The sequence below is a fragment of the Marmota marmota genome, unplaced genomic scaffold (genome assembly GCF_001458135.2).
Source record: "Marmota marmota marmota unplaced genomic scaffold, marMar, whole genome shotgun sequence".
NCBI lineage: Eukaryota > Metazoa > Chordata > Mammalia > Rodentia > Sciuridae > Marmota > Marmota marmota.
Genome location: NW_025999960.1, coordinates 16,892,087 through 16,917,132, shown reverse-complemented (window position 1 = coordinate 16,917,132; position 25,046 = coordinate 16,892,087). Strand labels below are relative to the sequence as shown.

Here is a 25,046-nt window from a genome sequence, read left to right as displayed (position 1 = left end):
GGGGGGGGACAGAAGAGAGAGAGGAGAGAAAGAGAGGGAGCAGAAAGACAGGGAAAGAGAGGGGGAGAGAGAGTTGGAGAGAAGGAGGGAGAGAGAGGAAGAAGGGAAGCTCGGACGGGAGCGGTCGGAGGGCGGGGAGCTGGGGCGCCGCTGGGAAGGAACGGAGTCGGGGAGAGGCGTGGGAGCGAGGGGCACCGAGGATGCGGGCCCGGACTACGGGGGTAGCTCGAGGGAGACGGATGGGCGCCTTGGAAGCCGGCAGGATTGCGGATGAGGTTGAGTTCGGAAAGGAGTGGAGAATGATGTAGGATGGAGGGAAGGGGGGGGGCGGGTAGAGGAAAATGTGGGAGGAGTGGTTGGGAATTTGTGAGTAGCAGTCAGGAAGGGATGAGGAAGGCTGAGTACGGGCTGCAAATGATTGGAATGAGCGGGAAGGTTAGCAGGAATCAGAAATGGGTCGAGAGCTGAAAGATTCCTCAGGGGTGCTTATTAAAGGGAACTGGTGACTTGACATGACCCTTAGGCCTTGGTTCCTGATATCCCCCATTTTTCTGGCGTTGTGTATGAAAATGAAAGCATCACTTACCCTGGTTGCTAGCTTGATCTTTTTTTTTTTACAGGCCCAAACACGCAGCCGACTGCCATCCATCCCTTTTAGCCTTGATTCAGCCTTTTAAAGGGGTTTAGAGTGGCAATGTGACACACAAACCATTCTTCATTATGAAAGGTTAGAAGTTATCCCCAAGAGACAACACTGTACCCTTGTCCTGCAGTTTTCAGTTCATGGTAAATCCGTAGTTAATTCAGATTTTCCTTTTCTTTACTGGCTTTCCATCTTGCAAATCTCCAAAGCCAGGATGTTGGTGTGTGCCAGAGTTATAAATGACGGGATATCCTTGAGAGCTAATGCAGCATCATGTTCCAGTTCTACTACAAAGATCTTGTGTCCTCCCTGTGATGGTAGTTCAGACATGGAAAGTTCAGTTCTAACCTTGTGTTAGTGATGGGTAAAAACCCGAGTGGGTATGGGAAGGGAGCTTTCTCTAAACACCTTGTTTAAACAGGAGGTTTTTACTTGAGTGCTTTTTTAAATTTGTGAACCTGGTGATCACAAGGACACATGGATTTATGAAATTCATAGTATTTGAGAATCAATCACAGTGTCTCATAAAAGGGGGAGCATGGCAGACTATCTCAGTCAAGTTTATCCTGACACTTTAGCAGTAAGCCTTACTTCCTTTAACTCAGTTATGGGTAGCCCATAGGATCTTACTACAGATTTTGGTCTCTTGACCTTTAGCAGAAGATTGGGTTCCAGTTGAGTGGGGAGACTTTCTTCTGAGAGATATACCCTGTTTTATTATTTTGGATTCATTTAAGAAAGAGGCTGATATTACCTAAACTTTGCATATATATTCTACCACAGAACTTTTTACTGGGCTGACCCTCTTGCTAGTTTCACATATGCAGGGACTTTGGGTTTGTTTTGGTGCTTATAGGACACCTTATGGGCCTGAAAAAACTTAGATCTTAGTACTGAAATACATCTTCTGGTTTTATTTGGTGCCAGTCTATAAAGTCTTTTACATACTGTAGATCTGAACAATTTTATATACCTTTTGGAAATGTTCATCTACCAACACTTGAGAAAAGACCATAAGGCATATAGCCAGAAAGTGTCAGCTGACCTTCATTTCACCGGCATTTAAAAGCTTTTATAGAGGGAAACATTATTTGTCCAAAAGTATTTGTTGTTTGAGTTGGTCATTTTGACAGTTAACTGTCAGTTATGACTGCATTTCCAGTCTCACCTTGATTATTTCCATAGAGGTTTAAGTGCTCGGAGTGTAACTTATAAGATTATCTCTTGAACACAAGCATTGATCCTCTACCAGTGGATATTTAAGAGAAGTGGGAATGACTCATTTTTAGTTCTGGTATGAAAGATTAGTTTCGTGAACGGGCAAGTATAGAACCTGTTCTAGTTGTTTCCCTTGCAAAGAAAGATCTCTTCAGGTCCCAGTGAACATGGTTGGGAAGTTTGTTCTTGATGCTCATGAGCATCTTTATCTGTCAAGTTCACATCAGAGAGTTGAGCAAGGAGAGTTGTGTTGAAATGTAAACTTTTATTATTAGGCCATGATAGTTGGAATTTTAAAAATTTAAATAATGAAGTTAATGACAGAAAAAGTGATGCTCATAAATCTTGGGAAAGGTGAATAGAACTAGAACAGTGCAGTCTCCTTAAGGATTTTCTGGTGTTCCATCCAAGTTGATGCAATTTTATTTGTTTTGTTGCTTGTTTTCATTTTATTGTTTTTTCTGGTTTGAACATAGGGCCTCAAGCAAGCGTTCTACCTCTGAACTGCATTCCCAGATCTTATTAATGGGATAGTTAGATCATGGCTCATTATTTATACATATAGATTCTGGTTATTCTCAGATAATTCAAGGATTCTTTTGATTTCACATACACACATACACCTCTTTCCCCCCTCCTCTCTTTCTCTTTTCTCCTTTTCTTTCTTACCTACCTCCATCATTACCCAGAAACCACTATTCCAGAAGTAGAAGTGGGGAAGACATAGAAAAAAAGGAGGAAGGGACTAGATAAAGCAGCCAGCAATCCTTGCTGCACTTGAGTGTACAAAAGGCAACCCTAAGGGAAATTATACTCTAGAGGGCAACTGAGTTAAGACAGTGGAGAATTTTAGTAACAAAGATGATTTTGGACCAGACCCAAGCTAGTGTGGGATTTAAAGAGAAATATTCAAAGGACACTCAAACTACTTGAAGCAAAGGTACACCTGAGGAAAAAACGGGAGTGCACATTTGCTTCTAATCATAAATCCTGAGTGTTTCCAGGCCAAGGAAAATGCCATTTTTCTCTAGTACTAGCATTAACTGGAGCTAGTTAAAACTGAAAGTGGACTTGAGCCCTTTCTGAGAAAGCAGATTTTTCAGCTCAGTCTGATATCTCATGTGGGCAATAAGGTATTTATTAAGTAGGAAAAATTAAGTTCAGTAGTCAGCATTATTATTATTTATTTGTTTACATTCACATAAGTATTCAATTATAAAGGTGTCCCCCTCATGCCCTTGTGACCAATAATACAGTGGAATGAGAAATTTGTTAGTTGTTAGGTATCTTTACATCCAGAGAAAATCTTCTCTCTTTTTTTTTTTTTTTTTGGAACCTGGAATTGAATTCAGGGGCACTTAACCACTGAGCCACATCCCCAACCCCTTTGATTTTTTATTTAGAGACAGAGTCTCACTGAGTTGCTTAGGTCCTCGCTAAGTTCCTGAGGCTGGCTTTGAACTCACAATCCTCCTACCTCAGGCTCCAGAGGTTCACAATCCTCCTACCTCAGGCGTGTGCCGCCGCACCTGGCCTAGCAAAAATCTTAACCCCTAAAGTGTTCTCCATTTTCATCATGTCCTAAGAATGTAGCCTTCTGATTAGTAACCTAAAGAACAGAAGATACTTTGGGCTCACTTTTAATTACAATTCTTATGAAGTACTTAATTATTTTTTTTCCTTCCTGCCCAAATTTATTTGAAAATGTGTTTGTCTGAGACCTATGACAGCTGAGGGTTTTTAGGTACATCTTATAACTTGAATTAGAGACTTTTGATATGATCTGAATAGATTAGGAAATATCTTCTTTAAAGTACTTATTAGGTCTGGTTGATTTTCTAGAGCTGATCCAAATTACTTCCAAGAGACACAGGCCAGAAAAATAGCTCTGTACAGGCACCTTTTTCCTCCATGGTATATATCCTGGGTAGCTACTCTGCAGTAATACAGCTTTGTCGTTCTGGGCAGTGTTGTTATTCCTGCTGCATAATTAGCAACTAGTGAGATCACAGTCTGGGGAGATTCTGGCATTACAGAGGCAAAGCAAGAGAGGCTTCTCATCACACATGGCTTTGGCTCTGACAGCATTTCTCCTGAACAAATTCATGTCCTTCTGGAACTTAAGTCCAAAGACAGATAAGGAGAAAGATTTGTACCTGGGAAGTGAACTTTAGGACTCCTTGGTTGTGTGACAGCTTATTGAAAACACTGCCTGCCATATTGATGTAACCAGAATCAAAATTGTCACTTCTTTTGCTATTTGTTTTCCCCTTGCTGATTTCTTTTCAGAGGTCAAAGATTGTAAAGCTACATTCTCCTTGCACAGAGGATGATGATAGACCAGTATGAGATTATGAAAGATTCTGGTTGTTTTTGCTTTTATTTTGTGTTGTGGTGATAGGGATTGAACTCAGAGCTTTGTGTATGTAGGCAAGCTGTCTACCACTTACCTACATCTGCAGCCCCAGATTCTGGGTTTTGAAGCCAGTACAGATTGTAATCTTGGGACCTTTAGTACTAAATTTGACCTTTTTAAAAGTTGGTGAGACAGTTTATACTTGTGAAGATCTGGGTCAAGGGTATTCATGACTGCCAGTATCCTTCAAAATTGAGAGCCTGGAGCAGTATTTCCAAAGGTGTGTTCTGAGGATTATCTGTTCCCTAACATATTTTGGAAACAGTGGGTTCCATAATCAGGTTTGTGAAACACTGCATTCTGTTTATTCCCGGCCTTTGCCGTGTATATTAATATATTAAAAGCCTCTAAGAGGTTCTGCCATAAGCAGTTTTCTAAACAATTTTGACACAGTAGTGCTATTTCCATGTAAAAGCTATTAATATCCATGGAATTAATATATTTAAGATACACACTTTGAGAAGTGCCAGGCTGTTATGTTATTACTAGGAAAAATAATTGGGTCTAGTCTTGGTTTAGGCAAAGCTTAATTCCACCTCTGATCTCCAGTCCCTCCCACTGGTTCCTTGGAGAACCGCTCCTATGTGATCAGAAGAACATTGACTGTTATCTTGGGCTAATGAAGCCTAAGCCCAGCTGGATTGGAATCAGAGGCATTCCCTCCATTGGGAAGGGTGCTGCTGCAACTCTTCTCACTATTCTAAGAGTGACTGATCCTGGAGGAGCTGATAGAAAATAAAAGTAGGCGCATACTGGCCAGAATCAGTTGAGAAATGACCTAATCTTGAGAACCAGACATTAGTGCTAGGTCAGGTACTTTCTTTCTTCAGTTAGAGAGCTGTGTATGTAGACTTAGGAGGGGTCTGTCTTAGGAATGCTGATTCCTCTTTTCCCCTGGGCAGAATCCTAATGCAGCGGGTTAGCTGGTGGTGAGCAGAAGCTTGGGGCCAACCTGGTAGGCTCCCCAAGGAAACCCTTTGAAACCAATGGATGCATTCACGGGCTCGAGTCTCAAAAGGAAGTTTGATGATGTGGATGTGGGCTCATCAGTTTCCAACTCAGATGATGAGATCTCCAGCAGTGACAGTGCTGACAGCTGTGACAGCCTCAATCCTCCTACAACTGCCAGCTTCACACGTGAGTAAGCCACTCCCTTCCTGCCTGCGCCCAAATTCCCCAAGCATAGAGCCTACTGCAGCTCTCCAGATAGCATCTGTCCAGTTTCAGGATTTGCCCTTATCACAGTTTTTCCTTGCTTTGCAGAGGACCTTGTCGCTCCGTTAGTGTAGACTGAAATCTGATTTATTCTTACTGATTTTATTTGTGTTGTGGTTTGTGGGTCCCCAGAGTGGCCTGAATTAGATCGAAGAAGTAGTTCAGGACTCTGTCCTTCCCCAAGCAGAATCCCCCCAGAGGTTCAAGAAATTAAGAGCTGTACCAGGACATAATACATGCTTGCTGCCTAGACAACTGGGACCCCTCCAGAGTTCTTAATTCTTATGGCTCAATTAGTTCTTGGAAAGAACTTCTGATCATCTAAATCAAGGGCCACATCTAGCCCATTGCCTGATTTTGTAAATAAAGTTTTATTGGAACACACTTATATCTGTGATTGCTTTCATGCTATGACAATAAGAGTTGAATAGTTGCAACAGATACCATGGCTTTAGAGCCTAAAATATTTACTATCTGGCCTTTTAGGGGAAAAGTCTTGCCCTCCCCCCTGCTATAGGTAAATTCTGTCCAAAAGAATTTTCTATTATGATAGAAATATTTTATATTTGCATTGTCCCGTGGTAGCCATAGCCACATAAGACTCATGAGCACTTGAAATGTGATTAGTGTAACTGAGGCTGTGACTTTAAATTTTTTAAATTTTAACTAACTTGAATTGCCACATGTGGTCAGTTAAGTTATAGATTGTTATATCTTAAAAAGATCACCTAGCAGTCCTCTACCCAGCTGCTGTCTAAAAATAGATTTTGTGGTAATCTGATTAGGTGATGTCAGTCTAGAGGCAGTAGTATGAACCAGTGAGGTTCAAGGTCCTTTCTAACTATGCATTTATGATTTGAAAATTTTAGAAAGTTCTGTAGATGCAAGGAGCGCATTTAGAGGAGGGAAGTTAAGAGCCTAGATGAATGAGAAAGAGCAAGTCCCAAAACAGGCCATCTCTGGGTTAATAATCTCTTTCTGTGCTCTCTTCTCAGCCACATCCATCCTGAAGCGGCAGAAGCAGCTACGGAGGAAAAATGTCCGCTTTGACCAGGTGACGGTATACTACTTTGCCAGGCGCCAGGGTTTCACCAGTGTGCCCAGCCAGGGTGGTAGCTCTCTGGGCATGGCCCAGCGCCACAACTCTGTACGCAGCTATACACTCTGTGAGTTTGCACAAGAGCAGGAGGTGAACCATCGAGAGATTCTTCGTGAGCATCTGAAGGAAGAGAAACTCCATGCCAAGAAAATGAAGGTGCCTAAGGGGTCCGGGGTCTGATACTTCCCATATGCCAAGAAAATGTGGGAACCGATCTAGGTCTGTTGATTTTAGGGTTATTGTCAAGTTTCTCTCTTTATGGGCCTGAATAGGGACATGAAGTTCCATTGATTTTTTTAAATTTGATGGTTGTCCTTGTCATATAGAGATTCCAGAGCTTTCTAAAAAGAAGTCTCAATTTTTGCAATCAGATCTTTCTGAGAGGCTGGGGTTGTGGCTCAGTGGCAGAGCACTTGCCTAGCATGTGTGAGGCACTGGGTTTGATCCTCAGCGCCACATTTAAATAAATAAAAAATAAAAGTACATCAACAACTAAAAAATATTAAAAAAAAAAAAAATCTTCCTGAGCCTCCCTTCTTTTTTGTCTCTGGAGGTATCTTCCAGAGATAGCAAAAACCCTTCTCTGGAATTCCCTTTCCTCACCCCCAACCACCCAATAATTTTTTTTTTTTTTTTAATTTAAAATGTGCATACCTGAATGCTTTCAGTTCTGTCACCCCCTAGAACTCAAAGAGAACACAATGTTCAATTTCTTACCAAATGATTTTTCCCTTGCCCAGATATGTGGGACAGATTTGGGGTCTTTTCATATTCTCTGCTCTTTCTATGACCTCATTACATTATCACATAGGTACTTAAGAGTCATATAATATTGTATCTTATCATCTGATATGCACCAGCTCTTTAGGTTAGGTGGAGAAAGGGGCTGGGAAAAGACCCATCTCAGATGGCTCTTTATAGCCCCCCATTTGCTATTTTAGTACTGTTTTGGCACTCTATGGCTGTAGTTTTCACAGGTCTCAAAAATTTCCATGGCTGTATGTGTGGCTTAGGGGTAGAGCACTTACCTACTATGCACAAGGCCCTGGATTCAATCCCCAGCACCACAAAAGAAAATAAATTTCCCCTAGGTTTCTTTTGGGCCTAAAGCATAGTGACCCATGTTAAAATAGGTGGTTGCATTTTTCCAAGGTTGTAGATTCACTAGAATGTGGAAGAATTGGAAACTAGTGGCAGAGGATATAGGCTGACCAGATCTTATTCCTATCTCTCCTTGAAAGCTTTATGTCTGCCTCCCTCAGCCTACTCCTAAAAGCCTTACACCTGTTTTTCTAACTAGAATGACACCCAGGCGTCCCTTTCTTCTGTCTGAGGAATTCCATCACTGGCCCTATCATCTTCCTGCTACTATAGCAACAGCTGGGCAAGTAAACACTCTTCTCGTTAATTGCAGTGAAGGCGCTCTTCCTTTGCCCTAGAAGAAAACGCCTTTCTTCTAAATCTGGTAGTGGAATAATCTATCAAAGCAAGACACCATCCAATCCAGTTCTGTGCCCCATCCCCCAATAGGAATTCCAAGGACAAAGCCAGGTAAATCCAGGACTGAGATACTAGATTCCTCCTTATTAGCAGGATATTAATTTAGTGAGCACCAGCAGAAGTGGCATCTAATATGTCTTTAAATGTCAAAAGAAAAATCCTTGCTTGACCTTTCTCAGGTCTAGTTTACTTTTTTTCCTGTCTTTAGCATCCTATAAGGGATGCAGTTGGTCTCAAAAATATATTTGCCATCTAATATTTGTTTTCCTTTTCAGCTGTTTTTCTTGTCACTCTTTGGAGCTCTGCAGCTTTAGTTACTTACAATTTTTCTAATATTTTAGTTTGTATTTTGTTATGTCCATATGGAATTCATTATCATGAATGGTATGATCGGGAGTATAGCCCTTCTTTCCTAAAGGATATCCAGGTGTCCCAATATCGCTTAATAACTAGAAGACTCTTCACTGATTTGAAATGCCACTTCTGTCGGAATAAACTCTCCTATCTACATTCTACATGGGTTTCTCTCTCTGCATCTCTAATCTCTTTCCTTTGAGAGGATAGTAGAAGGGAAGCCCACACGGGTGACCCAGAAAAAAGCAATCCTAATGTCTATAAAAGGGCACCTTGTAGTTGCCTACCTGGTTCAGAAATAAGGCTGGGAACTCCAAGATCCTGCACTTTACTTTCCTCATTCCTGACAACTTCCCCTTTCCCCCAAACAAGCAAACAAACTGAGTGTGTAGCTTACTGCTCAGGTTTGTTGCATCACATCTCTCCCAGGAGCTGATACTTTCCCAGCACTCTCTCTGGTTGTCTGATGAAATAAACCAAAGACTCCAGTCACTCAGCTTTCATTCTGCCAGCAGCTTCCAGAGCCCCAGGGACTGTGGGGCCTCATTTGGATTCTCTAGTGAGTTTGCAGAACTCATTCAGCCACAGATTGTCTTCAATCTGTCCTTCCACAGATTCCATTTCCTGGCTTCTATCCTCTTAGCCCAGAAAACTCAGATTTCTGCCCTTAGATAGCACACTTGGTTTTATTTATACCACCCTACCTGACATGGAATTCTTCTTTGAAGTCAAATAAAAAAGGATTAGAAAGGAAAAAGAATACATTCTTTTACACCCTGGGCTAGGAGGGCTTTCTTTGATAGCTGTTGATAATTTGCTCATTTTCCACCAATAAAATGAAGCTTTTCTGAGCATGCACAAATAATGGTTCATGCTGTGAGGATTCAGGTTCATTGGCAAACACCTTTTAGCTGCTATTACACTTTAATACTTTAAGGTACCCTTTTCCTCAGAAGGTGGTCTTAGGTTCTATGAGGTGCACATTGAAGGGTGTTTTACAAGGTTATTTGTTAATCTCAGGAATAACCAGCTATTGATACACCTTTTTCCCCATGTCAAAAGGCAAATGGGCTGAGCTGGAAGTGGTGACACACACCACTAATCCCAGAGACTCAGGAGGCTGAGGCAGGAAGATTGGAAACTCAAGGCTAGCCTCAGCAACTTAGCAATACCCTGTCTCAAAATGAAAAATAAAAAGGACTGGGGATAGAGCTCAGTGGTAACACCTCTGGCTTTAATTCCCCATACCAAAAAAAAAGAAGCAAGTGAGCTGAATTATGGAAATGAAGGGAATGTTTCTGGGAATAAATTTTCTTCTAGGAGGGAGGATGAGACAGTGGTTTTCTGAGAAGCTTGAACCCAGAAAGATGATGTCCCTTTTGTTGACAGGGTGATATTAGAGCCACAAAAGATTTCCTGCCTTTCTGCTCTGGTTTTATTCTCTTGTCCTTTGCTTTTCAATATAGTGCCTACTAGCCACATGTGGCTATTTAAATTTAAAATTAACTGAAATTAAAAACTTGACTTGTCATTTGCCACTTTTCTAGTGCTCAGAGGCCACCTGTAGAGTGACTGCTGTGTGGAATAACACAGATCTTCCCCCAGTGCAGAAATTCAGGGGAACACTGCTATCCTGATTACTGTGAGGAGGCTTATGTTGCTAATGCTTCAGAGGCTAACCTTTCCTGTCTCTTGCAGCTGACCAAGAATGGGACCGTGGAGTCGGTAGAGGCTGATGGCCTGACACTGGATGATGTTTCAGATGAAGACATTGATGTGGAAAATGTGGAGGTGGATGATTACTTCTTCCTGCAGCCTCTTCCCACCAAAAGGCGACGGGCCCTGCTTAGGGCTTCTGGGGTTCACCGCATTGATGCTGAAGAGAAGCAAGAACTTCGAGCCATCCGCCTATCTCGGGAAGAATGTGGTTGTGACTGTCGACTATATTGTGACCCAGAAGCATGTGCCTGTAGCCAGGCTGGGATTAAATGCCAGGTCAGTCAAAGTTGGCCTGAGATAGTGCATCTATCAAGGTCATGGGGTATGGTGCGGGTACCAGGGAAGATGGGTGGCTGCCCATCCAGGGATGGAAGCCCCTAGCTGTGAACACACTCCAAGTCTACAACCCTCCTCCACCAACAAAGGAAACAAGCATGACAGGATTCTTAGGGTGTGGAGGTATCTATTATCTTTGTGTTTCATACCTCAGAGGTGATAAGAAGCAGCTGTTAGCAAAGGAAAGAACAGAGGTTAGTATGGTTACCATTTAATAACTGTTCCTGACTGATTCCTTGAGATAAAAGGAAGCAGAGAAATGAGATGGGCCTAGAGATGCTATCTGCAAACACTTGTAGAACCTCTACTCCAATTTTGTAAAAACCAAAATGGCTTTGAGATCCTTTAATTCTGGATCAAGCCTAGGCTGGCAGAGCTTAAATCCTTAGTTTTCTGTAAGAAAGTAACATCAGCCGGGCTGGGGTTGTGGCTTAGTGGTAGAGCACTTGCCTAGCACGTGTGAGGGCTGGGTTCGATCCTCAGCACTGCATAAAAATAAATAAAGGTATTGTGTCCAACTACAACTAAAACAAAAAAAAAAAATTTTTTTTAAAGTAACATCAGCTAAGTGACAAGGAACAGTTGCAAAGATATATTTCAATAGAAAAATAGCAGAAATAGCCCAGAGAAAAAAATTTGTCTGGAAGTTGTATTCTGAGCATATGGATGCTGAGTGGTTTTGGTTGTGTTTTCCCAACCAACCTTTTCTTTCTGATTTTTAACTAGGTAACAAATAGCTGTAGCAGATCTGGCCAATAAATTGTTTTTCAGACTAAAGTCCCATAATGAATCAGTCTGTTACACACCTGATGACAGACCTGGTATGCAGATTTCTTTAAGTTGATACCATTAGGAAGACATTGAATATTTGTTTACTCATATTTCTAGTTTTATATTTTTGGCAATTTTTGTCTTTGTTTTTTCTTTTTGGATATGAAGGGGAAATTTGGAAATAGAAAGCATGTCTTTTCCAGATAGCCCTGGTCTGTAAGTAAATTATCTTGGTTAATGCTTCAGAACTAAACTGGTCAATCCCCAGGAAAAATGAGTGAAATGATAATAAACAGCTGGCCATTGCTTGAACCTTCATTCTAGCACCTTAACAAACTAAGGCACCTTTGTTTAGTTTCCCAGAAGGTATTGCTTTATTTTAGTAAGATCTTCCACTCACTTTCCCATGCTTGTCATTGCAGAAGACCAGGTAAATTCTGGAAGTCCCTAGATACATAAATTTCTACTGAGACCAGTCAGCACTAGGGTATCTCTGCATTCTCTAACCAAAAGGAGCCTTTGATATGATTTTTGTCACTTTTTATTCAGAAGAGGAAACAAAGCCCTAGGGGGAAATACATGAGTCCAGGTCATACCACTAATTAATGACTGAGCTGGAATGCAAGCACAAGTGGTCTTGTAACTGCCATCTAGTGCTGTCAGCTTGTGCTGCATGTTTTAAATTGCTTGCTTCTCGTAGGAAGACCTCAAATCCCAACTGCCTGTGTTTGCCAGCTAATGTCTCCTATCTCCACTGTTAGATTCTTGCCTCACCCTCCTTGTGTCCCCCTCAGGTGGATCGCATGTCCTTTCCGTGTGGCTGCTCCAGGGATGGCTGTGGGAACATGGCTGGGCGCATTGAATTTAATCCAATCCGAGTCCGGACTCATTACCTCCACACCATCATGAAGCTGGAGCTAGAGAGCAAGCGGCAGGTGAGCCGCCCGGCAGCCCCAGAGGAGGAGCCCTCACCCACTGCCAGTTGCAGCCTGACAGGAGCCCAGGGCTCCGAGACACAGGACTTCCAAGAGTTCATCGCGGAGAATGAAACAGCAGTGATGCACCTGCAGAGCGCAGAGGAACTGGAGCGGCTCAAGGCCGAGGAAGACTCTAGCGGTTCCAGTGCCAGCCTGGACTCAAGCATTGAGAGCCTGGGTGTGTGCATCCTGGAGGAGCCCCTCGCCATTCCTGAAGAGCTGTGCCCAGGCCTCTCAGCCCCCATTCTCATTCAGGCTCAGCTGCCCCCAGGCTCCTCCGTCCTGTGTTTTGCTGAGAACTCAGACCACCCGTCTGCTTCCACGGTGAACAGCCCATCCTACTTGAACAGCGGGCCCCTGGTCTACTACCAAGTGGAACAGAGGCCAGTCTTGGGAGTGAAAGGAGAGCCTGGTACAGAAGAAGGCACAGCTTCTTTCCCCAAGGAGAAGGATCTGAGTGTCTTTTCTCTCCCTGTTACCTCACTGGTGGCTTGCAGCCCCGCAGACCCAGATGCCCTCTGTAAATCAGAGGTGGGGAAAACACCCACTCTAGAAGCGCTATTGCCCGAAGATTGTAACTCTGAGGAGCCCGAGAATGAAGACTTCCGTTCCTCTTGGTCCCCCTCAAGCCTCCCTTTCCACACGGACACTGAAGAAGGCTGTGGGGTGGAGAAGACCTCCCAGCAGAATGAGGACCGACCCCCTGAAGAGTCTGCCCTAGAACTCCCTCTAGCAGTGTGATGTGGGGGTGGAGATACTGCCTCGCACCCATTCTCTATTTATTCCCTTATTTTATCTAATGCCATTTCAAAACAAAACTGTAGAAGCAGCTGCTGCTCCCATGTTATTTTATTGGGGTCTATGGGAAATGGGTGGGAAAGGATTGTTTGTACAAGTATTTTTTAAAAGGGAAACAGTACCAAGGAAACCAGCCCCAGCTTGATGTGGGGATAGGTTAGAGGAAGCTGCACAGTGCTGAACACTGAGCTTTCTGGGCCATTGGAACAAAGCCGTAGGACCTCACAGGAGGAGCTGGGTAATTCAAGCAGCTATTTATGTAGGGACCAGAACACGAGAATCTGTACACAGGGCAAAAAGTCCCTGCTCTCCTGGGCTCCAGGCAGAGTGAAAGCTTATTTCTCAGTGGTTGCTCTGATACCCATTTTGGTATATCCAGTCATACTACTGGAAAGGCCACCTGGTTGGATCTAGTGAGGAGAGGCAGAAAGGTCTCTGTTTCTGTACAAAACCTCCAGGATTTCTAAAAATTTACCATACCTTCCCCGGATCCCCTGTTTGATAAATAAGTTAATATTTGACATGTTTGGTGTTCCCTGACCTGCTCCCCATACTGGGGATTCTTGGTCTATAACTTGAATTGTTTCTTTCACATGTTCTTAGATATAGAGTTAAACTTGTCTTTTTTTCCTCCGTCCTTTTTCCTTTGAAGAAAAAGTGAGATTGGCTGGGGATGTGGTATAAAGAGCCTGAGGCTTCTGCCATCTTCTTAACATGAGCTCTGTTGTTGGGCAGCTTCCGGCTGGGCTCACCCATCCCCTAGGAAGCCTATATGGAGCATTAACTATATCCAAAGGAGGCTGCAGGAACAACCTGCTGTCTGGAAAGATGACTTTATTTGTGTCATGCTTACTTTTTCACACAGGTTTTTTTCCCCCCTCTTTGGGAGATCTGAGCTTTAAATGTAATGTAAGATGTGGCAATTTAAGGTCACCGACTAGATTTTGTGTATCCACACTCATGGTCCTTCTTTGATATACAGGGTTACACAGTTCTTATACTACTCCAGTTCAACCCCAAGAATTGCAAATGTTTATTGCTGCTTGATAAGATATAAAATTGGAATCTACCAATTCTTAGATGCCACGTAGAATTTCCAGGTTCCAAAGGATTAAGATCTGATTGTAACCTTTGAAATGTATAAAGTGGGATTCAAATTCAGTTCTTACCTCTGTCAATGGTTCCTGTTCCTTTTATGTTTATGTTTCAATCAAGATCTGCTCCATGAACAACACTGATTTATTTTATAGGCAAAGTTACCTTTGCCTCTGTTTTAAAATGAAAATGGTAGGGAGCAAAACACTATTCTTTAGCATCTTTAACACCATACTTCACATCTGGTATGCTTTATTAACCAGTTAAAAAACACTTCTGGTGGGCAGGGAGAGTGGGGGAGATAATTATTCTTATCTTGCTCATAAAGCCTTTTCTTGGGGGATAGCCAGGCCCTGGTACGTTAAAGCAGCCTTCAGGTATGTGGCAGCAGCATTTCACTTATAAAATCTAAGCCTGAGGGCCTTGTATTTATTTAATACAGATAAATATTTTAACCCATTCCGCCTTTCCTGTTCATTCCTGTTTTTGCTTGGTTTTATGTTTGGAGGGAAGGTCTTAAGTTACATAGGTCCATATCTCTCCCCATCACCCAGCCTCACAAAATAATTGAGTCTTAAGTACCTTCAATCTATATGATCTAGATGCTTTTCCAAACTGAGCTGCACTCCCCCACCTTAGACTGGAACCATGGAACCCAAGACTGAAGCTTACTTGGGATTTTAGTTCTATGGAAAAAAATATTTTCTCAAGTTTGTTAGGAGAGGGAGAGCTCTATAGACTCCCTCCGTAGGAAGCCTCCTGCTTAATTTAGGAAGTGGATTCCAACAGCTCGCTAAGAAATACATTAGCCTTTGGGATCAAATGAATTTAAATTTGTTATTATTAAACTCATTGCCAATCCATAAGGTAAGATACATGATATTTCTACAAAACTCTAGTTTCTTAATCTAAGTCCATCCCTTTATTAACTCTACAATTCTGATTCACGCTGACCCCAAACTTCTGAATGCTAAATATTAACATTTAGCATTAACTGTTGTCAAGCAAAGGGCCTTTTCTACAGCCTAGTCCATCTCACTTCTGGTGCTACCCGAGTTGGACAAAATTATAGCTCATGGTTGCTAGGAGAGCTAGGCCTCTGATCATAGAAGCAGATTGCTTCAATCCCACTTAGTCTTGGCCTTGATTAAAAAAAAAATGATTCTTATTAACATAATTCTTATTTTCCAGTTTCCTTTCTCACATACTGTATACAGGTAGTATTTTCAATGTGAATCCAAAGCTCGTCTGGTTCTCTGAAAACAATTTTCCCCCTTTAGGTTCTTTACATTGTGATAATGCTGTATTTAAAGAGAATATTTAAATGTAATATTAAAGAAATATTCAAAAGAATGGTGTGTTATTCTTTATCTTGGCCAGCCACAATTTAGTTACTTGTTAGAAAAAGATGCTTCTCCAGCTTTGTATATGAAACTAATTAGGTCAGTTAGGAATTAAGGTTAACAAAAGAAACACTTTGTGATGGAAATGTAGAATGTTCTCTTCAGCCTATCTTGCCTCAGGTGCTGTTACGCACCTCTTCAACTGAAGCAGGCCTTGCTTCTGCCTTGTTAGACCTTCACGCTGACTGTAGTCCCATTTTTCTCTTTTCCTGGTTACCACCTTAAAATGTCCACCCAAAGATCAACTTAAAATCGGTTCCTTTAAAACTTCTGTCAGAAGGATCTATATCAACCAATTAAATCCCCATTAGTTAGGTTATGTCAGTCTTGGAAAAGGAGCCTTAGCAAAATGATTAGAGTGTGCATAAGTAATTTCCATCAACTGATTTCAGGCAGTCTTTACTTGGGTTTAAAACAGTGCTCCATGCATTTACAATAAGTTATTACAGAACTACAGGTCAAGAATGTACACACAAAAGCTAAACCCAACTTACTATCTCGATGCAGATCTTCCTGGTCTCCCAGGGCTGGGCAGTAATTAGTACCTTATGGGTTTTGACCCATGGCCCAAAGAAGGCAGCCACTGTTGGTTACAATTGGATTGCTGCAACACAGTGGAGGTAGCAAAGAATTTAAGATCTTTATGGGCTGTATGACAGCCCAGAAATTAAGACAACGGGGGATGAAGGCTGTAAACACTAGGGAAGGGATTAGATGGTACTTCCTTTTTATCTTTTCCTTTACAATGTTCCCATAAGTTAATACTTGAAAAAAAAATTTTTTAAGGTATTCAAAGGATTCTAAAAGGAAAGGAAGTGGTTAGCTCATGCCAGTGAGAAAGAAAAACAAAAATCCCTCTTTTGGTCATATCAGGATGGAGGAGCACATTGAAGGATGTACGAAGAGCACATTGAAGGATGTACATTTATGTAAATGCTCCAGATTAAGCAGTGTTGTTCTTGCCAGCCAGAAATTTTTTTTTTTTCTGTCTCTCTTTTTTTTTTTTTTTTGGTACCAGGGATTGAACCCAGGGGCATTTACCCACTGAGCCAAATTCCCATCCCTTTTTATTTTTTGAGACAAGTTCTTGCTAACTTGTTGAGGCTGGCCTTGAACTTGTGATCCTCCTGCCTCAGCCTCCCAAGCCACGGGGAGGCGCATGCCACCATACCAAGTGCCAATCAGAAATTCTTTAGAATATAACTGTAGAGAACATGGCAGTTGATGAATCTTAGGCCAAATGATTCCCACCGGGGGCAATAACTGACTTTATAGGACCTGACCATAACACACACAGGAAAAGACTAGTTAAGAGGTTGCTGCCAGCTCCAGCTTACTGTGAAGATGGGAGGACACTTCACATGGGCCATCCCTGAAAAGAGGGTTTGTTTTAGTTCAAGCTGTAAGGGGAATGACTGCAGTTCCCTCATGGGTAGTGTGCTGTGAAGCCCATTGCACCCACTCCTCTGCCTCCCACACACCTGAGAACTGCACAGACTCTGCTGACAAGTGCTGTTTGGTCCCACACTGCTATGCTACGCGACTGCAGGACAATGCCATCCACTCCACAGTTCTCTCAGCGCCTTGTCCCAAGGTAGTTGGTGGAAAGCAGGACCACGTTGTGCAGCAAGAGGGACAGCTCAGCTTCTGGAAATACCATCAACGTTAGTGGTTTGGCTAGAGGACTACCTACCTTCTTGCCTCAGTTTATAGGACTTGAAACTGGAGGCAGGAAGCCAAGAAAGGGGAATCAGAGGTGATGGTTCTCAAAGTTCCCTTGCTTCATTCCAGACCCTGTACAAATGCTTTCCTTCGCTTCCACTATATATTCATGTTAACTCATCCTCTATGTCTTGATTCAAGTGATGACAGTAGAAAATTCAGAAGTGGCAATGGTACTCAGCACTACTGTTACCTTGGGATTCTCCTGGTAGAAATGGACGCTCTAGGGCATTTCTCAGCTTCAAGATTAGTATACCTACCCTGACATGCAAAGGCCTAGAAAACATCAAAACCTGTGCAAAAGTTCTGAACAGAAGACTGATACGCCTGATACTCGCCCTCAGATACTTTCTGTTTAGCTAGTAGAATACTTTTCTATTGTTTTCAATTCAATGCCTTTAGATCAGTGCTTCTTAACTGGGACAACTCTGCCCCTTTCTGCTGGACCCCCAACCCCAGAAACATTTGGCAATGTCTGGAGATATTTTTGGATGTCACAATTGGTGACAAAGGGTACTACTGGCATCTACTGGGCAAAGGTCAGCAATATTGGTAAACATCCTTTAATGCACATAGACCCCTTCAAAAATCAATAGTGCCAAGGCTGATAAATTCTGCTTCAGATTAGCATGCACTCCCTTTTGTCCTACCACTCCCTCTCATCAGTCTAGTTACCTGCCTAAGCATGCAGTAGGCATGTGAGTTTCTGCCCTTTCAATTAGATATAAATGTTAGATAAAGATCTTAAGATTATTTAATAATTAAATCCAAAATTATCTCAGAATTAAATACAAAAATGACTTGGATTTCAATGGTATAAGCATGGAAGCTGTTTTACCTTTCAAGCTGCAGGAAATTTGTAGCCACTCTCCCAGCCAAGTTCGACACCTGTCTTCTGCAATATGGGTAGAATTCAGGCCACGAAGATAACAAGCCTATTCCACTCAGAAGAGAAATCATCCTTAATAATCACACAGTGAGTATGCCAAGGAAATGAAATCCACAAATAATCCTAAATCTGGGGTTGGGGTTGTGGCTCAGTGGTAGAGCACTCGCTTAGCACGGCGAGGCTCTGGGTTCGATCCTCAGCACCACATAAAAATAAATAAAGGTATTGTGTCCAACTACAACTAAAAAATAAATATTTTTAAAAATATTAATAATAATCCTAAATCTTCTTTAAATAAGTAACATCCTCATTCCATAAGAGACCTTTCACCATGACAGATTGAACTAGTGATAGAGGACAAGCAAAGAGGCCGATTCTGTAGTATGGATTTGAAATGTCTTGCAAAGGCCCATCTATTAAAGGCTTAGTTCCCTATTTGGTGCTAAGGGGAGGTGGTGAAACTTCAAAAAGTAGGGCCTACTGGCATTGTGGGACACTACCCCCTTCCTCTTCCTACCTCTCTTTCAATTCCACGAGATGAGCAGCTTTGCTCCACTATCCACTCCCAGCCCTGATGTGCAGCCTCACCACAGGCCCAAAAGCAATGGGGCCAACTAAGTGTGGACTGAAACCTCCCAAACCATGAGCCAAAAAAAACCCTTCCTCTTTTTTAAACTAGTTATTTCAGGTATATTTCAGTAACAGAAAAGTGATTAACTATAATCTAAAACAGAAGGTCTAAAGTATAGTGTCTTTGGTGTTTGAAGAACCAGAAGTACAACTACTATGGGTGGTTCCTTCCTAATAGCTATGTATATTGAGAAAAATGACACAGAAATAAGGTGAGAGAATAAAGATTTAGCAAGACAAGGAGTCCTTGTAAGCTTCCAGCCTTCTACGGGATATTGCTTGATGTTGCAATCAAGCCCTTACCGATTTTACTTCCTGAGCAGTCAGCTGGCCTATCCCCAGCTTTGCCAAAGCCCTGTCCAGCTGGTGAATAACAGTGGTATGAGTCTTCAAACGATGCCTCAAAAAGGGAGGAGGCAGGTGAGGTGTGAGAAGCATGGCCCGGCTCAAGGCTTTCTGTGATACGGCAGGATAGGAGGAGAAAATCAAATAGTATCACTCAAAAACCTGAAATAACATGAGGCTGGGGGAAAAAAGAAGTCTTTAAAGTGCTTACCATCTGCAAAGTCTGGAGCTGGTTCATGCCCAGAGGATGGTTACAGAAACATTCTCTGAGAGCCAGGATTTCATGTACGGCTGGGTGGGTACCATTCTGTATCTTGGGAGAGGTAAGATTGGGAGATGTTAAGAGGGTCCTGAGTATCACCCATACCTAATTTTAGTGTACAATGGCTCTAACAAAACTCCTAGTTTGCAGGAAGGGTTAATTGGAAGAATACCTTGGTGCACAGGTCTGTCAGATGCCACCGAAGTCCTGGATCAGAAATGAGAGGAATGACCCTCTCTAAATTACTAAGGATTTCTGAGTGGGACTGCTTCCGGAGACCATGATAGATATCTAAGAAATCAGTTTGTTGTTTTGGGGTCCAGAAATGTTTAATCAGTAGTTGCCTTGGAAATAGGTACCTGAAAAGAAAAAGAATCACAAAGTTACTTGCTGACACTAACATCTTTCAAAGAAAGCTAAGAAAGCATTTGGCAGACATGGATGCTAGCAAGAAGAGTGGAGACACTATCTACCTCAATGTTCTTAAGTGAGTCTCAAGCTCAAAGTTTAAAGATATACTGAAGCACAATTTCAAGCAACATTACTGAAATATGATATGAAAGGAAGCAGTAGTAGAATAGCCCAGCATGCAGCAATCAGATAAAATGACTCCTTTTGAACTAAACATGTAACAAACATGTTTTGGACAGAGTTGTAGACAGAGCTGGACACTGTATATAATGTTGACAACCTACTAATCACATGGAAAAAGGTAATAAATTTATGGATAAGTTCACTTTTTCACATGTGTGGTAGATTTATTTATTTATTTAAAATTTTATTTATTTGTTTATTTTGCAGTAGTAGGGATCAAACCTAGGAGTGTCCTATCTCTGAGTTACAGCCCCAGCCCTTTTTAAAATTTTATTTTGAGGCAGGATCTCACTAACTTGCTGAGGCTGGCCTTGAACTTGCTATCCTCCTGCCTCAGCAGCTAGAATCACTGGGATTACAGATGTGTGGCACCATGTCCAGCTGTGTGGTAGTTTTAAAACATAGCCACAAATTCTCTGGCATTTCTCTATGGAGAAGTAAAGTTTATGTCGCCTTTGTTCAATCTGGATAACTGATTCAGCCAACAAAATAGAGCAAGAGTCTATGAACTCCAAGACCAGGTTATTAAAGGTCGTCATGCAGCCACAGAGTATGGTGGTGCACACCTATAATCCCAGCAGCTCGGGAAGCTGAGCCAGGAGGATACTGAGTTCAAAGCCTGACTCAGCAACTTAGTGAGGCCCTAAGCAACTTAGCAAGACCACATCTCAAAATAAAAAATAAAAAGGGCTGAAGATATGGCTCGATGGTTAAACACTACTGGGTTCAATCCCTAGTACCCCTTCCCCACACATTAAAAAAAGAATAACCCTGGATCCTCCAAACTAGTACATTCAGTAGCTAAAAATCACTGAGTAGATGATGTCAACACCACATGCATGGGAAAAGTCAATCACCTACCTGAGTCCTTCCCAAATTCTTGACCCACAAAATCATGAAAATGGGGTGGTTTTAAGCTATTAAGCTCTGAGGTTGTTTACTATTCAGAAACAGGTAATTAGAACAACACGAAAGGTAACAGTTTAGAAGTATCGTCTTAGGATACAAAGTAATAAAGAATGATATCAGAATATGAAATGCATTATTTTCCTGAAGAAAAAAAATTTGCCCAGTTTACATGCTTCTCAGGGAGTGGGATGCTGTTCTTAGGGATAATGGAGAAGATCATGATCTTACTTCACATGATGAAAGGCAGCTAAGTCACCTATACCTACCACTGTGATGCATCCTGATAACCAATGTATTACTAAGTGACTTTTAAGAACCCTGGGATAATGAGAAGATTGGAGCAGAAAGCTGGATAACCTCTGCCTAATTTCTGAAATGAAGTTCTTCCTAAAATAATTTTTAATTAAAAAAATCTATATATCTTCAAGATGCTGGGGATATACAAGCATGTACTCACATTAGCAAGAAGACCAGGTAGTTGGCAAAGGGTGGAATGGAAATGATACCTAGGAAAAGACACTTGGCGATGTCTCGGCGGAACTAGACAGAAATAAACAGATGTAGTTTTAACCCAAGTAAGTTTTTAATATAATGGACAATCCCTTCCATCCTTTTGTGCAGTAAACTTCTATTACAGCCCAGTAGAATTACCAAGTTTATTTCTATCTACTTCTAGATGGTAAATTCCTTGAGCACAAAGCCTCTAATTTGTTCACTTCTGCTTACCAAATAATATCTAGTACATTATATCAAATCCCCCAATGAATGTTTCCTGATCTGCATAATGGGTCCTAGATTCTTACTCTTCAACACTGCCCATCAAGTTACTACTTATACTTTCCTGCTTCCCTATGGATCCTTGAAGATTCTCATATATTTAGAAACAAGCTGGATTTTATTGCCTACAAACTTTATTCAAAAGTGTGACAGACACTCTATGGAGCTCTGTTAAGGAGAGCTGTAATTCTGAAAGAACCCAATTCTGGTGAAACATCAGATATACTCATTGAGTTGAATACTTGATTTCACAGCAAAGGGGAGAGGCTTGATCAGTGGTGAACAAGGAAAGAAAAAAAATACTTGAGATCTTGGTTAATTGTAATTACCTCACCATGAATTTCTGGGTATCTGCCCTTGGCCCATACCTGTCTCAAATGCTCCATCTCCCGGTATGAAAGTTGATGAAACTTTATATTGTGCTTCCACATATTTGTCTTTATTCTTCTAGCCTTTTTGGCATCAGCCCATAACATCTGTAATCCTGCCTCATTAAAGTAGAGGACAAAGTGTGATGTTATCCAAGATTGAATCTTCCACCAGTTCCCCCTCTACTTTCATTCACACATGCACATACAATTGCCCACCCAACACTACTCTATATAAAAGCTTTAAACTAGGTAACTTGAAACTCTTTTGAGGCCAACCCATCCTTTTTCTACCAGCACACCACCTCTCATCCAGCTAAGTTGGTTGGGTTAATGTAATCTGCTATGGAATGCTCTCCCTCTTTAGGTTCATTACTTGCTCCTTTTTAAAAATCTAGCTCAGTTATCTCAGGAAGTCTTCCTCAATTAACCCTATGTATTCCCTGCCAGTTATTAACTTATCTCCTTTCTGGAACACTCTTTTTTAAATATTTTATTATTTTTTAGTTGTAGTTGGACCCAATACCTCTATTTCATTTATTTATTTTTATGTGGTGCTGAGGATCGAACCCAGGGCCCCACACATGCGAGGCGAGCACTCTAACGCTGAGCCACAACCCCAGCCCCTCTGGAACACTTTTATAAGTTATGTAATTCAACATATTTCTATGACTGCATTTTACATCTTTAATCTATGAAAATTCTTACATTTATATATGACTAGTTTTTTTTAAATGGTTTCATATTTACAAATGAAATGATATCTCTATTAGCTACAAAATAATACAGAAGGCAGTAAGAGCCAATCTTATTACCAACTACTAACCAAGCCATGAGTAGGTAATTGCCGAAGTGAGGTTGAGTACAGGGAAGTTAATTATATTATTCTCTCTACTTCTGAGTATGTCATAAGATTTCCATAATAGAAGGTTTTAAAACAAATTAAAATACTCTCAGACTCTTTTTTTCAATCAGACAAGGCAGCCATTTTTATCTCCACTTTATAGTTAAGAATAGGTTGTTTTTCTCTTTTTTTCCCCCCAGTACTGGGGAATTGAAACCAGGGCCTTGAACATGGTAGGCAAGCTAAGCTATATTCCCAACCTTTTTTACAATTTTATATTGAGACAGGGTCTCTCTAAATTGCCGAAGTTGGCCTTTGAACTTGCAATCCTCATGCCTCAGTCTCCCAAGTAGCTGGAATTATAGGTGTGTACCATCACACCCAGCTAATGATAGGTGATTTTTCAGGTCTGTGAAGCTGCAATAATTATGATAATATTCAGTTCTAACAATGTGGTAGTTTATAATTGGTATTATGATAAAAGTACAGAGTATAATATTAATAGCTAATACTCACTGGGCACTTTCTAGAGATTAAGAACTGTTCTAAGTACTTTATATGTGTTGATTTAGTTAATCTTCACAACTATATGGGCAATAAGTAGGTCCTATTATTCTCATTTTATAGGTAAGAAGGGACAGAGAAGTTGAATCACTAGTCTATCACTAGTCTACTCTTATGGCCAGTAAGTGACAAGGGATTTAAGTAAGGCAATGTGGCTCAAGATTGGACTTTTGAATATATATATATATCCCAGGTTGGACTTGAACTTGCAATCCTACCTCGGCCTCCTGAGTCACTGAGATTACACGCATAAGCCCGTGTACTCGGCATACACACACACATAAACAAACACATATATATGAAATTATATACATATGCATACACATACATATGTATATATATGCATATATGCATACATATAATTTCTTAGTAACTAGCATTAAAAAAATCAGCCAAGCACAGTGATGAATGTCTAGATCCAAGTTCAAGGTGAGCTTCAACAATTTAGCAAGACCTCTCCGCCCAGCAACTAGTAAGACCCTGTCTCAAAATACAAAGTAAAAAGGACTAGGGATGTAGCTCAGTAGTAAAATACCCCTGGGTTCAATCCCCAGTACCACCAAAAAAAAAAGTATAGGCTGGCTATGGTAATCCCAGCTCCTGGGGAGGCTGAAGCTAGAGGATCACAAATTCAAGCCCAGTCAGGTCAACACAGCAAGACTGCATCTCAAAAATACTAAATAAATAAATAAAGGGGGGAAAAAAGATGAAATCAAGTATACATAGTGCCTTTTCTAGGCAACATGCTACCTATAGATTTGTAACAAGCATTAGATCACAATTTCTTTTTTCTTTTCTTTCATACTTTTGCAATATGAATATGAAAGAAATTTTGGGATCAAACCAAGAAGAGCTCTATCACTGAATTACATCCTCAGCCCTTTTTATTTTGAGATAGGGCCTTGCTAAATTTCCCAGGCTGGCCTTGAGCTTGTGATACTCCTACCTCAGCCTCCCCAGTAGCGGGATTACAGGCATCTGATACCATGCCCAGCTAGGCCACATTTTCTTATGGGCCATGACAAGGGATAAATCATAGGGCAAGTCTGTACAGCCATAAATCCCTGTCCTTATGCGAGACACGGAATTTCTACTATAGCAAAAACTGTGGTTAAGAAAAGCACAAGAATATACTTTAAATTCTCCTGCCTCCTGTGTTGTCAGAGGTTGTCTCTCAAAACATCTTTCTAGAAACATTCTTTTTTAAAATATTTTTTAAGTTATAGTTGGACACATATATTTATTTATTTTTATGTGGTGCTGAGGATTGACCCAGCGCCTGGCACACACTAGGAGAGCGCTCTACCACTGAGCCAAAACCCTAACCCCTCTAGAAATATTCTTAAGAAGTGCTAATTTATAAGAATTAGTTTAATGCTCAAACATTTATGAAACAGAAGACATCCTGGCTCACACCCCCTTAGCAGAACTTGTAAATGATTTTACTTACTCCAACTCTCTGACATTGCCCAAGAGCTGATTCGGTTATTTCTATTTTAGCTTTGTTTTTACCTTTCATGAAGATTGTGTACAGGATATAGAAGCGGGGGAAATGACGATTCAAGAAACGATGGTATTTCCCATTAATCGCTTTTGTC

At 41.2% G+C, this 25,046-nt stretch overlaps 2 protein-coding genes across 7 annotated transcripts; one reads left to right on the top strand and one right to left on the bottom strand.

The window, feature by feature from the left end:
• The first annotated feature begins 142 nt into the window (after positions 1-142).
• Positions 143-15,494, top strand: Csrnp2 (cysteine and serine rich nuclear protein 2). Of its 3 annotated transcripts, none has more exons than XM_015493358.2 (5): positions 143-727; positions 5,180-5,414; positions 6,488-6,747; positions 10,144-10,440; positions 12,066-15,494. In XM_015493358.2, the coding sequence occupies exons 2-5, from the start codon at positions 5,264-5,266 to the stop codon at positions 12,987-12,989; spliced, it is 1,632 nt and encodes a 543-aa protein (XP_015348844.1). In that variant the 5' UTR covers positions 143-727; positions 5,180-5,263; the 3' UTR covers positions 12,990-15,494. The 3 variants fall into 3 exon arrangements, with proteins under 3 accessions (XP_015348844.1, XP_015348843.1, XP_048658697.1); XM_015493357.2 differs by having other exon boundaries at positions 143-786; XM_048802740.1 differs by having other exon boundaries at positions 143-4,497.
• Positions 15,495-15,916: 422 nt separating this feature from the next.
• On the bottom strand, positions 15,917-25,046 carry Letmd1 (LETM1 domain containing 1). Of its 4 annotated transcripts, none has more exons than XM_015493359.2 (8): positions 24,961-25,046; positions 22,041-22,160; positions 21,353-21,435; positions 19,565-19,751; positions 19,342-19,443; positions 19,089-19,241; positions 18,105-18,201; positions 15,917-17,191 (listed from the first exon to the last, which is right to left on the bottom strand). In XM_015493359.2, exons 2-8 carry the CDS (start codon positions 22,146-22,148, stop codon positions 17,121-17,123), a joined length of 801 nt encoding a protein of 266 aa, XP_015348845.1. In that variant the 5' UTR covers positions 22,149-22,160; positions 24,961-25,046; the 3' UTR covers positions 15,917-17,120. The 4 variants fall into 4 exon arrangements, with proteins under 4 accessions (XP_015348845.1, XP_048658698.1, XP_048658699.1 ...); XM_048802741.1 differs by having other exon boundaries at positions 22,041-22,156; XM_048802742.1 differs by having other exon boundaries at positions 18,105-18,161; positions 22,041-22,156.

Bases quoted from the DNA above. Each gene is read 5' to 3' on its own strand.
- Csrnp2 (XM_015493358.2), top strand. From the start codon at position 5,264: ATGGATGCATTCACGGGCTCGAGTCTCAAAAGGAAGTTTGATGATGTG. The intron at 5,415-6,487 runs GTGAGTAAGCCA...CTCTCTTCTCAG, and splicing joins TACAACTGCCAGCTTCACAC to CCACATCCATCCTGAAGCGG. The intron at 10,441-12,065 runs GTCAGTCAAAGT...TGTCCCCCTCAG, and splicing joins AGGCTGGGATTAAATGCCAG to GTGGATCGCATGTCCTTTCC.
- Letmd1 (XM_048802741.1), bottom strand. The intron at 19,242-19,341 runs GTAAGCACTTTA...GCCGTATCACAG, and splicing joins AGCTCCAGACTTTGCAGATG to AAAGCCTTGAGCCGGGCCAT. The intron at 17,192-18,104 runs GTAAAACAGCTT...TGGTATTTCCAG, and splicing joins AATTTCCTGCAGCTTGAAAG to AAGCTGAGCTGTCCCTCTTG.